This window comes from Cyprinodon variegatus, unplaced genomic scaffold (genome assembly GCF_000732505.1).
Source record: "Cyprinodon variegatus isolate N-32 unplaced genomic scaffold, C_variegatus-1.0 Scaffold24, whole genome shotgun sequence".
In the NCBI taxonomy this organism is placed as follows: Eukaryota; Metazoa; Chordata; class Actinopteri; order Cyprinodontiformes; family Cyprinodontidae; genus Cyprinodon; species Cyprinodon variegatus.
In genome coordinates, this window is record NW_015150477.1 from 1,115,698 (window position 1) to 1,129,215 (window position 13,518).

The 13,518-nt window shown below is 38.0% G+C and overlaps 1 protein-coding gene across 2 annotated transcripts; it reads right to left on the bottom strand.

The window, feature by feature from the left end:
- Positions 1-688: 688 nt before the first annotated feature.
- Positions 689-11,380, bottom strand: LOC107097242. 2 transcript variants are annotated; one of them, XM_015394326.1, is made up of 3 exons: positions 10,942-11,380; positions 10,600-10,645; positions 689-2,758 (listed from the first exon to the last, which is right to left on the bottom strand). In XM_015394326.1, exon 3 carries the CDS (start codon positions 2,737-2,739, stop codon positions 1,480-1,482), a length of 1,260 nt encoding a protein of 419 aa, XP_015249812.1. In that variant the 5' UTR covers positions 2,740-2,758; positions 10,600-10,645; positions 10,942-11,380; the 3' UTR covers positions 689-1,479. The 2 variants fall into 2 exon arrangements, with proteins under 2 accessions (XP_015249812.1, XP_015249806.1); XM_015394320.1 differs by lacking the exon at positions 10,600-10,645 and having other exon boundaries at positions 691-2,758; positions 10,942-11,379.
- Between the last annotated feature and the right edge of the window lie 2,138 nt (positions 11,381-13,518).

Genomic DNA, 13,518 nt, shown 5'->3' on the forward strand with positions numbered 1-13,518 from the left:
ACAGAAAGGAAAAGGTTAAGATCAACTGTTAAAAACACTAAAGAAATATTTACTGCCAAGAACATTAAGACACAAGAAGCTCTGAAATTTACAATATGAGGCTGAAGCTGGAACTGATTTCGCTGTCGGCCAAATGGTGCTCAACCGTGTTTATGTCCGCTGACCACGCCCCTTCAAAAACCCTTTCATCAAAAAGGACTAAGTAAACACTATCGGGATGAATGCTTACTGTTTATTGTTCGATTTGAAAAAAAAAATAGGTTTTTCTATGTTTTCATAGTCGTCACGGTGCATGACTAGACATGTTTAAGGTCTTTGCACTAATTACCCAGTAATTTACTCCCACATTCCTTTAGTGTAAGCGATCCAGATCCCTGCAGGTCCTTCATCTGTGAAGCAACTTTCCCTGAGACCCAAGGCAGCTCAGACCACTTATGGTCTGAAAAACGATCTTTATAATAATCTGCAAGGTCTAGCTTGAATTCCTTCGTAATTTCACTTTATCTGAAGATTATCTGCATTTTTAATTACTTGTAGTTCAGCTCTCTGTGCATGAACATTTTTTATAAGGAGTAAATGATTTTTCAATGAAATTTGTTTAAAAATATGTCACTGGATTTTTGTATTTTTAATATTTAGTAAATGAATTATTAATGTATATATTTTAGAAAAGCATCTATAGTTATTCACAATTCTAAAATCTTTTATTAGATTACTCGTATATAAGTTTTTATACCACATATTTTATTCCTATCAAATCTAAGAATACATTATTATTTAATGAAAGCCATCACCACGTTTAGTCATTTCAATAATTTAGCAGCTATTCCCAGTTTGCATTTTAAAAGGTGCATTTTCTCCTACTTTAAAGAATCAAACAAACAAAAGATATTTTGAATATAAATGCATCAAAGCTGCACTTGAATAATCTACATACAAATTTCTTTTATTATCATATGTCATCAGATCTTCTCTAGGTGCCACATAATTTACAACCCAGGTGGGTCCCACAGAAGGAACCTGTAACATTCACCCACAGCTGTAAGAGTTAGGAGCAGGGAAATGGAATCTCAGTAGGTGGCGCTCTTTGCTTTCACAAGGTGGCGGACCAGAGGCTGGAATTATCATCAGACACCAGAGAGAGAGCTACAACTGCATAAAGACGTCTTCTATAAATACACACTGAGATACAGAAAAAGGTATACTGGTTTCATGTTGTGGACACATCAGGAAATATATTAATATCAAAGACATGCTTACATACTAGTCAAAAATAACTTAGGTTATGAAAGATAAAACATACAAAAACAGTACTTCTTGATGTAAAATGTCTATGTAACAGTTTTCCCTAAAAATATCTAGCATTGAGGTCTTCTTGTTTTCTGGTAATAGTCATAAAATGGAGGAAGGAGACATTTGAAAATGTGTGGACAGATAATGTCTGAGCTGCTCTGCCATCCCCTCCCTTCCTTGCTTGTGTTAGACTCTCCCCCGTCTCGGCAAGACCTCCTTCCCCCCCTTATAAGTTCTGGACAGCAGCACGCAGACGCAGGATGAGTCTATTCGGATCCACCTCCATCCCATCCTGTTGTTGGCGTCCTTGGAGAGGGCCCGGACATACGTCTGCCTCGATTTGCACACGCTCTTCCACTGTTTTGTATCCACGCCCAAGCAGCCGGCCCCAGCCACGCCCGTCCCCGCGGATCTTGACCCCCCTTCGCTCGTGATGCTTGACCTGCTGCGCTGATCGGCCTGGCGGCACCGGGTCTCGTAGAAGTACTGTTTGAGAGGTCCAGTCTGCGTCTGGATCTCCTGGAGGATGGTGACCTCCTTGCCGTAAGTGTCTATGGCGGTCGTTTTGTTGGTCACCCAAACGCTTTCCGAATCGCACACAGACTTCTCGCCCGTCCGGTTGTCCTTCTGGTGTGACCGCTTGTTGCGTTTAAAAGGACGGTCCTCGTCCTTTCTTCTGGAGTAGTTTGCCCAACTTGGAGTCGTCGTGCTTCGGTCGTTAGCTCGGTCGCCATGGCCCTCGATGCGCCCGTCCGCATCCTCCTGCTCCTCTAGTTCTCCGCCTTCCTCGTCCATAAGGCCATTCTCCAACATCAGCAGGAGCGGCGGATGCTCTGGAGGTGATGGAGAGGGCGAGAAAAGGACTCTGGGGTGAGCGTCCAGAAACATCTCATCTATCTCCAACAGGCTTTCCATCCCGACCCCCAGACCTAGCCCAGCCTCCAGGGTCAGACCGTCCTCAGCAGGAACCATTGTGGCTCCTGTACTGGATGTCGATGTGTCTCTTAGTTGCCCTGAAGGAAGCAATGGTGTACCCGTAGAGTCCTGTTGGGCCATTTTTTTTGAATCCTCCTTCCTGCTGGCTTTGTAGTCCTTTGGTAGAGACTTATCCTCCGGAGATTCCTCAGTCCTGAGTGGTTCCAGGCTGATTTTGTCCCTGCTGGCTGAGCTGCTAAAAGTTTTGTAGGCTATCTGATCCTCCCCTCTGGATGTGGAGGTCTCTCTATGAACTGAGAGATTAATGTAATCTTTTTGGCTTTTTCTGCTGCTGTCTGTGCGAGAGGCATTTCCTCCAAGGCCGTAGTCCAAAGACGGAGCCGGGAGGAAGGAGGCCGGGTCACGGCGGTGCTCTCTGCGGCTGCCTGAGCCGGGCTGCGTCGTCGCGGGGTTATGAGGGAAGGGCAGGGCCGAGGCGATCACCATGGCAACCAGGGGAAGCCAGTGCATCACTCCCAGGACGTATCAGCTGGCAGACAGAGAGGAGAGAAGGCGTTATTTCATACAGTGCAAACTGTAGCTTTTCTAGTTAAACAAAGAGCCCCAATTAAGAATGTAAAAAGAGGTTTTATAGGTGGCCCTGCAGCTTTATGGCTGCAGAGCTTCAACTGCTGACGTATGGGTTTAAAAATCTTGGCAGAACCTCTGGAAAAAGTAGAACCAAGTACAGAGAGATCGCACTTATTCTTCATGTGGAGCCCAGGAAGGAATGATGCAGAATCTGCTGAATTAGGAACTGACCTTCAAACAGAGATGCGGTGTGCATGCAAGTCAGTCATTACAGCTACAGAAGGTGGATTAAAGCAAACCCGAATCAAGAGGAAACAAATGACTGCTTTGATAATCTAGGGGTTAACTTTACCCTATAATAATAATAATTACTATTCAGTTTTTAAACAAATTTTTCTTCCTAAAGGTGATAAGAAACGTAGCATCTTTACCAAAATATCTGTGAGTATTTCCTTTGTATAATAGGGGCAGACTTTATACCAAAAATCCCTAAAGACATTAAAATGGAAAGTAAATATTATGGTTGTGAAGGAAATTTGACAGATGAGACCAACTGGGAAATATCTGGGTGAAAAAAAATAAACAGCAATCTGCATAACGACCAGACCACCTTCTGTTTGAAAAGGTAAACTCCTGACATATTTATCCAAGTTAGATTAAGGATGAGGCTCCTAAATGCAGCATTAAGTCTGCGACAAAATTACCCTAAACTGTAAATCTGGGACCTTTTCCAGAAACATTAAACATTTGGACCAAAGCTGGTAAAATATTCTTTTAGCTTAAGCGCAAAAGAAATAAACAAAACTTTCATGATTTAAACTAAGTGGTGAAATTTTTGAATTATTGTAGATCCCAAACATAAAAACAACCTCAGATTATTTAATTCTTGGAAGCCTGGGCAAAAATTCCCCCTCAGTGACGCTACAGACAGACAGTCACAAATAAATTATTAGTTATTACAAAGTTTTACATTAATTGTTCCAAAAACAAAGGAGTAACGTCAGCACCTTGCTGTCAGAATTAAGGAGTTGCAATGTAACAGGATTTTAATAACATCTATCAACAAGATATAGATAAGAGGAGATAAACCTCAGGTATCCTTCCTGAACTCACCCGGGGGTGATTTTTGTTCTTCTTTGGAAAGGTAATGACTGATAAATTAGATTGAGTTTCCCGTTATTAAGAGATGGAAACATAAATAACCTACATGCCATAACCTGCATTGTTTAAACTGCGAGCTGACTGTCATTCCAAACGAAATTAGATGTAAACTTCTCCTGAATGGGAAGAGACTTTTTAACCATTGGGAATCGTGTGTGAATGAAATCAAGAGTAATTAGGCATGCAGAGATGATTCATCCGAATTTCAGCGTGAGGTTGCCCTCTGACTAACAGGACAAGTGTTCCAGTCACCCCGTCCTTGTGGCAGTTAGAATGGGCTGGCATTCAGGCGACGCAGCAGCCGACGTAAGAGCGGATTTGGTTATTTGTTTGCGAGCAGAAAAGGCTGAAATCGGTGGAATGATGGGAATGTCAGCGATGCATAACTTAAGTGGCTCATTCATAGTTTCCTCGGGCATTTGGAAGACAAAAACATAAAAGAAGGCAAATGTGAAAATAAAAGGAAAAGACGTTTCATGACTGAGGGTGTTTATTTCCTTGCGGATGTTTGAGAGTGACTGAGTGGATGTTTCATCGCCGGCTTTTAGCAGAGAAAATCTCCCTCAGTGACGGGCCACGCCCAGAACACAACGCATCTTACAGTGGGGGAAGGACCAGGTTCGCTCCACTCATAAGTCACCCATCCAGTCACCTTGGGTGCTCCAAGTGCTTTTTAATGCTGACAGTAAATCACATCAAAGTGCTGCAGCGCCCTGAACGATGGCAGGAAAAGGAGCTTGCCAAATTTCTCCTGTGATGAAAGAAATATTTGCATGTCAAGACCAACTGTTGAAAACTGTTTAACAGTGTAGAAGCATGCAATTTGGATGGCTGTAAACCAGGGTTCCTACATTTTGCAGCTAGAAGTTTTTGCATTTTTCAAGTTTTTTCTTTTATAATTCTGGAAACAATATGAAAAATGACTGCCCAATAGGAAATATTTTTATTTCTTTTTTCTGATAAGGTCCACATATTATAGATGATTATTCGACTGCATGGTGACTTCTGTATAGTTACTATACAGAAGTCTATACTATAGTATAGTAACTTCTTCTACTATATGGTGACTGTCCTACGTCACAGTGGTTGGTTTGTTTACGCTATTTGTTAAAAAAATATAAAATTACAGTTCAAGATACTTATCCAAGATGATTTAAAAAAAAATGTGACTATGTTTTTTATATTATTTTGAAAAAGTGTATCTTTATATCATAGATTCATCTTAAAGGGAATTCTGATTCAGCTAGAAATTGTTAATTAGATTTAAATCTGTACTTTAACTAGGCCGTTTTCACATGTAAAGAAGCTTTTCTCTCATAAAATTTTAGAGCTGGAAGTTTGTTTACCATCAGCTGGAAGGTTAACTTTCTCTCCAGCTTATGTACTTTACAGCCACCTACAGTTTTGCTTTTACAAATTCTACCTGAATTTTTCTACATTTTTTTCCCCATCAAGTTAATCATCCTCTTCCTGCTTTTTTTATTATTTGAATGTTGTAAAAACATGCTGTAAAAGTTTTTTTTTCCACTTCTTTTTTGTATCTGGACTAAAAAATCAATAAACTCTAAGATATGATTACACCACACTATAAATATTCTTTAAAAGCAGAAGATGCTCGTTTTTTACTCCTGAAAGAGTTTGAAAAAGGAGAGAATTAACCCCTTTCTAAGTTTGTCAAAAGTATCGATACTCAAAAAAGTATCGATACTGAAACGTTGTATCCGGATACAATACTCATTTTCAAAAGTATCGATACAGCCATCGAAGGTGCAGAATAGTGGAAAATGCACTTTCTGAACACTGTGCGATTGAATAATTCTGTGCATTTTTCAGTTTCAGACTTTTTTTTTAACAGGTGCAGCTGCTGAGAATTATTTTTGCTTAACTGGTTTGGCTAGTGTCATTATTATGTCTGCAAAGCATAGCCAAGGAAGGAACAATTAATTTTAATTTTGTAAGTTTTTTATCAAGCTTGCTTAATACTGGGCACAGCATACAACCTCAAAATATTATTATTGTTTTTTATTTATTTATTGTATTTTTTTAATAGTGAAAATATTTCTGTTGAATTTTAGTGTCTTTTTTTTATCCTTGTGGTATCGAAAAGGGTATCGAATATTTTACTTAGTATCGGTATCGAGTTGAAAAGTTTAGTATCGTGACAACCCTACCCCTTTCAAATTTTCAATGTGTGCATTCATCAATTTACCTAATCAGCAACATTAAAATGAAATTAATCACTAAAGTCGGATAAAAACCCAGGATTCCCTTCAGTAAATCAGATTCAGATCACTTTATTTGCAGAAACATCTATGTAAAAAGTCTGTTTTCATTTCTTTCTCTCAAAAGATGGCTCTTGCTTTACATAAAGGATAAAGTCTGGAAGCTTTAATGACCATTTTTTGGGAGGGGGGACTGTTGGAACATGAGGGGAAAGTTCTGATCTAAAAAAAAGAGCAGAAAGGCAGGCTCTAGTAGGGAAGTGGTGTTTTGGTAGAATGCTACAGCACTTTCATCACCATTCGCTACAATGACACGCATCATTTGGCTGCGAAGCTAAACGACGTGCACGGCGTGCTTCCACCCCTTCTGGCTCAGGCGGCCTTTGTAATCTCCAAAATGTACAAATCTGGCTCTACTCATCTCATTCCTGATCTGCATATGTTTAATATTCTTTGAAATGAAGGAAAAAAATGTTGGGAAAAATGCCCCGAACAAACAAGCAGATCATCAAGCATAAATCCATGCCAACAGACTAAACTATGACTTAACCAGAAGGCTTAAATTAGCCTCAATGATTTTATCGTTTACCTTAGCACAGACAGATGACTGCAGAATAATTGGATGGATTGGATTTTTTTCTTTTTCTTAGTTTCAGGTGTTCAGAAACAGAAGTTGCAACTTTCTCTAACACTTTGCATTTAAACATTATTTTCTCTAACTCCTTCTTTAAGCCGTTGGCTTTTTGACAACTGTTTGTTTACTGTCTTTTGTATTGGTAATACTCACTTAAATAGCCATATTTATTTTACCGATACTAATCAAACAACACAATCTCATTGAAATTTCAAGACTATTCCAATTATTTGAAAACACATTTCAGGTGTTTTCCAGTTTTAACCACGTTATAAATATTTGGAGTAAAAAATATCTAATTTGAATATATCTTTTCATTGGAATAAAGAACAAAAATAACTTTGGTTTACCCTTATTGCCTATTTAAACATGCATAGAAACCATCTTGGAAGTGGTTTTGTTGCAGCCGTTTAACACATGGTGAAACTCACACCCTGCCGTGACTTCAGTGCACCTTGCAGTTAGTGTTGTACCGATGCCATTTTTGGCCCCGATACCGATACCCGATACCTGGCTGTGCAGTATTGGCTGATACCGATACCATACCAATACCATCTGTTTGAAATTGATGTGTGTGTGTCTATATGAAGAACTGCATACTACTTGGATGTAAAATAATTGCCATCATGGCGTCAAGCTGCTGCCTACCTTTGTGAAGTATTGCCTACCTGGAAAGGGGGACAATAGATGAATAATACCATTCTAAAAATGGTATCGGTACTCGCCGATACCATTATTTTAGTGCAGTATCGGTGCAACACTACTTACAACATGATTCATATTCATCAGCTTCCGCATGTTTTCATGGGATTCTACATTTTTTACCGACACAAAGTATTGCATAACTGATGAGCGTAGAGCTTTAAATTGATGCATTAACAAACATAAAAACGGAATGGGTTTTAATTCAACTCTCCTTAGTCACCATTTAGTAGAACCTACTTTCCTCGCAGCAACAGACGCAGATATCTTAGGATTCATCTCTACTATCTTTATTAATTTTTACAAACTGACATTTGTTCCCCTCCTTTTCTGCTTCATAGTTCCAGCTCTGTTACATTGGATCAGTCACATGTGTATTTTTGTGGTCTTGCTACAGATGAATAGCTGAACTCTAAACTGGACTCACATTATTTTGCACTACCAATGTTGCTAAACTTAATCCTTTTAAATAGGACACACTCAATGTTCTACTGCATTTTGCACCATATTTGTTTATGCACTTAACTGAACGTTTTCATATTAATATCCTTTTGTACCATTTTAAAAAATTGGTTTGGTTTTTTTCCTACATTGTTTACATCCTGATCACTGCTGCACTTTATATTGGTAATGTTTATCTTCTCCAACTGTAATATCAGACTGTTGCATGGCTGTATGCAACAAAACTTTGTATACACTCTGTGCATAAAAAACGACAATAAAGTTTGTCTAAGTCTAAGATTTTGACGACTATTCCGAGGAATCGTGCATTGATTCCCAGGTACTTCCATGATCCCCATGAATTTGTTCCTTACACCTTCTAATCAACTCTGACTAGCTGAAGAAAAGCATCCCCACAGCATGATGCTGCCAACGCTTTGTTTTGCCCTGAGGGTTTTGCGTTTCCAATTATGTAAAGTTAGTTCGTTTTCCGCCTCATGTTGTGTCAACTTGTAGAACAACAGTCAATTGTGACCATATCAGCTCAGAGCATGTACGGTTTCAACATGGCTTCCTTCCTGCCACCTATCATTGAAGGCCAGATTAAAAAAGGGCTTTATATTTATTCCTCGGACAGATTCTTCTAACCTGAGCTGTGGAGTCATTTTATGGTTACCACCAGCCTCTTGGCTGCTCCTCTGATAAATGCTCCTCTTTGTATGTCAGATAAGGTTTGGTAGGTTTACCGTTGCACCATATTCTTCACAATTTCACCTGATTTACTAGATTAAATTACAGAACTGCTGATTCTTTATGGAAATTTAAAACTGGATGGTAGCACTGGAATTTATTTATGGTTATGAGTGTAGAAAGAGGGTATAAAAGCACCAAACTTTTACAATTTTTCTTAAGGAGAAAAACTTTGGAACCCTTGCATCATGATCTTCCAACTTTACAGCTATGCACTATCCTTAAGAAAATAAATCGTGATAAAACTCATTGAAATTTGTGGCTGTGGCGTGACAATACATGGAAAAGGTCAACTGGTATGAATAGTTTTTGCAAAGCGCTGTAAGTAAAGGTAATTAGGAGGGATTATGGTGCAGAGAACCAGCTAACAGATGCCCTAAAGCAGGTCCGCACCTGGCAGAAGCTACTGTGCTTATTAGCCTGTTTACAGAGTAATCCCCCTCCTCATGCGTGGCTAATGTCAGCCTGACAGGGAGATAATGCACTGTGTGTTAGTGTTGGGACTGCGCCCCATCCTGTACTAATCTGGACTCTTTGATGTTGTGCAACTCAGGGAGCTGCAGGAGAGTAAAGCTGCCTGGAGCAGCGAGTTCCTCTTAAAGCTGGAGAAACTAAAAATCAAACGGCCAGAGATGATTGATTGATTGATTGGTTTTTCCCCCCTGACATGTTAAACATGTGAAATTCTGAAAAATCTGCATGTTTTCCTTTTTATTTCAAAACTAAGAAATCCCCTCATTTATGATCAAGAAACTGATAAATCTACAGGATCTAATGAATACCCTGTATATTCTAGCAAATACTGTAACACCTTTAGATTTTAAATGACTATTTAAGCAAAGCAGCAACAGCTCCTTTCTTTTCTCTTTTCTTTTCAATAGAAGAGGAATTTAAAAGAATACAATTTATGGAAACCTGCTGCTGACATTTAAGCTTCAAATGCTTGACAGGTGATTCACTGACTGTACAAGCCCCTCAAAGGTTGTGGTTCTGAGAACTCCCGGGCGTGAGCTACCTAAACAAATCCAACAACTTTGTTTTCAGTTTAGTTCCAACTAAACTATACCTGATTTGCAGAAAAAAAGAGGACCAACCGGAAAAGGTCTTTGAATGTGAATGTGAAAAGCACAACCATAGATTTGCTTCAATGATCTGTGGGGTTTATTCATAAAATGCTGTGTGTCATTAGTCATTCCAAAAAACAAACAAAAAAAAAACTTCCAAGTTTGAAGATGTTTCGCTTCCCATCCAGGAAGCGTTTTCAATTCAAAACTTGGAAACAAAGTCCAGCGGATAGTTTTTTTTTACTTTATTTGGAATGAGTTAGAATCTTCTCCAGCATATGTGTATCATTAGAAAAAGAATGCAAGCAAATCAACTTTTCACTGAAAACAAACAAAAAAATAAAAAAATTTATCTAACCACTAAAGCAGAAAAATTTCCTGAATATGCATAATTTCAATTTCAGTTAAGGGGGAGATTTTTTAAAAGTATTTAAAAAATCTAAATCAGACAGGGCCTAAAAAAAACTGATCTCTGCACTTATGCAAAAAAAAAAAAATAAAAAAAAAATGCATGTTTCAGCAGTTTGATTAAGTAACATGGAAAAACATCCAGGTTAATGTTTGTCTTCACAGGAGCTCATTTACTGCGGCCTTGCTGTCCCGCCGTGCAAACATCCCATTAATTCAACTCTGATTGTTTCAATCCATGCAACCCCCCCCTTTCCAACCAATCTCAAACTACATAAAGGGGAAAAACTTTCTCCTTCTCTGTTCTCACTTGCATTTTTCGCTGAACCCATGATACCACCCACAGCGTCAGCTCGCTCCTTTATCTTGTTGACAACACAGAGTTAAAGCATCAACACACCGTGTGTGTGTGATCTACCTGCGGGTTGGGCTGGGACTCGGTAGCTCTCACCTCACTTGAGTGACTGCCAAGGAAAACAAAATTTGGAGCAGCTTACAAGCGCAGGATTGCCAAGGTATATGTCAAAAATAAGCAGGATAACTACCTGGAACCTCAACAAAGACCCCAGAGCGCGTTAATGGGAATAAAACACGCGCGATGCGCTTAAGTGTGAGCGCGCGCCTGTGTTTACATGTCAGAAAGTAAACTTTATGAAAACCAAATATGCATGTTTGGATATTTTATCATTGTTTTTATTCTAAAAATAAATAAATAAATGAAATGAAATAAAAGTGTGCGAAAAAAGTAAGGATTTCTAACCGTTTAGGTGAGATCCGGACCCCTCGTCCTTCCAGCTGACACCACATTGATTATAAAGTCCTGTCCTCAGCAGCTCAACTGGTTTCTTGGAGGAAAAAAAAAATGAAAATAAAATAAACTCAAAAACAACTTTCACTGGGAACCATTGGATAAGAAATCAAACATTTCTTTCTTCTTTTATTACTCCGTGACATCGCATGCATGGAAAGAAACCCGGGAGCAAGAATAAAAAATAAGTAAAATGAGCGCAGTTTTAAGAAACTAGAAGATTCCTTTCCTGCCCAGTGAGCGCTTCCACTAAAAGGAGAAAAAAAGCCATGTAAAAAGTTTAAAAAGTGTAACTGAGGCCTGATATATTCCAATATGTTGGTCCTCCGTTTCTGAGAAAGAGTGTTTCAGTTCAAATAGGTGAGCGAGTGGAGCTGGGAAGAAGTTAGCTTAATGTTTTATGGCTCTAAACTCCGCCTGAAACCTTAGCGTAGGTTAACAAACCCTCTTCCTGTTCAGAAATGATTTCAATAAAAACCTGCAGAAGGAGGGTGACCGCGGGGCTTTTATTTTGAAGAGTAAGAAGGTACTTCCGGGGATACCACACTCTAGCTTGACCAAACCAACATTTTTTGGGGGGGTGTGCAGACACGAAGCCAGGCTTGCAAGTATGGGAGTGTACATTAAACAGAGCAGACAACACAATTTATGTAAACGTGGATATTTAAATACAAAAATTAGTATCAAATGTCCACCTTTAGGATCCTTTACTGTTTAATTTTAGTTTTTCTTCACCAAAGCTATTAAAAAATTGACAAACTCAGATTTTTTTAAATCAAGTTTAAAAAGTTTTCTTTTCAATGTAAGGTTTCTATACATTTACCCAGATACCTCAATTAGAGGATTAAAGCTCTAGAATTGGGGTGTCTAATGAATGGTTTGGCCCCACAGCAAAGGTATTTGATACAGATTGATGTTTTTTTATTATTTTTAATTAGGTTAAACTTGAGCAAAAATTTAAAGTCTTTTGACAAAGGAAGGTAATTTTAAGTTAACTAATAATTTATTGACCGATCAGGCTTTTGCAGTTGTAGCCCTAAACTCTGCACCAGCCTGTCACTTAAGTTCCATTTAAAAATGTTTTAATTGTTTTTAATTCAAGCTCATTTTTGGTTAAATCAGGTCTTTCATTATGTGCTGTCTTCTTGTTAAGCTGTTATAAATTGCACTCCATTTTCTCCTCATTTACCATATTTTACTTTTACAATTTCTTAACTGATACATTTTAATCTTGTGAAGCACATTAGGCAACATTCTTTCTTTTTAAAAGTGCTATATAAATAAAATTCGCAACAACATACTGATAACCAAACCTTTGTCTAGTAGGAACAGATCTATGCCATGAATTTTACTCCAAAGTAGACTTTATTGCATTCAAATCTCCTTTTATGTTTCTTTTATTAAACCAAGCTGAATACAGCATGTGTTTGTTATGTAAAAACTGACTAACATCTTGTTCCTTTTGCTTAGAAAACCGAGTCCAAAAGAATGGAGTCTGTTTACGTTGTGGATATGTAGTGAAATAATCTGTAATGACTTTACCATCTATTTCAAACAAATCTGTGAAGATTGTTAAATTGAAATATTGCATGCTTAGATTTTGTTGAGCATGTTAAGCAGATTTAGGATAAATTTCTTTGTGTTTTTTTTTTTTTTTGGCAGTATATTGGACATGGACACCTCTGCTGTGGATTCCTCGTTACTTGACAAGGCCGACCCCATTAACATCTTATTTGCAATCATACATATATGTTGCAAAAGTGCAGTATATATAGATGTTTTTAAAAGGGATTGGGGTACAAGAAAACCAAGGGAACACACTGGAGCATATGTGTTAGCCTTAAGGAGGAGAATTGTTAATTAACACAATATAGGAAAGTCTCTGAGATCCATTTATAAAGGTCTATATAATCCAAGATCTCAATCTAGACAATAAAAAAAAAACACAAACAAAAAACAAGTTGTTTAGATCAACTTCAATTGTTCTAGAGGGATGAGCCAGCAGTCTACCTCAGATAATAGGATAAATTCTAATACCAGTATCTATGTTCATTATGAAGATGGTTGGCCATCACCAAGGAGACACCAAAAACAAAAAATGCTTAAAATTAGACATTTTTACATTTCACTGAAGTTCAGAATTGTCCAGGTGGAGAAACCCAAGGTCCTCAGGAAAAAAACAACGTCTTTAGCTATTTGGCCACAGTGAAACCAAGAATTTTCAGACGAACCAAAATGAGGTCTTTAAACCTAACAACAAGCTCAATTCAGCTTGGATTGATTTAAGAAAGAAAATAAACACTGGAAAAACGATCTAGAAATAAGTAAACATTTCTCAAATTAAGTGCATTTACCCTTAATTTGAGTAGGTAAATGAGATGATGTGCCAATGAAATGAGTATTTTTACTCTTAAAATAAGATATTTAGATAAAATGCACTTGAAATAAGACAATGTAATTGTGTTTTATAATTCTAAATGTAAATTGTCTTGTTCCATTGGCAAAATGTGTCTTTTACCCTCTCAATTA

Coding starts and splice junctions, on each gene's coding strand:
- LOC107097242 (XM_015394326.1), bottom strand. CDS start 2,739: ATGCACTGGCTTCCCCTGGTTGCCATGGTGATCGCCTCGGCCCTGCCC.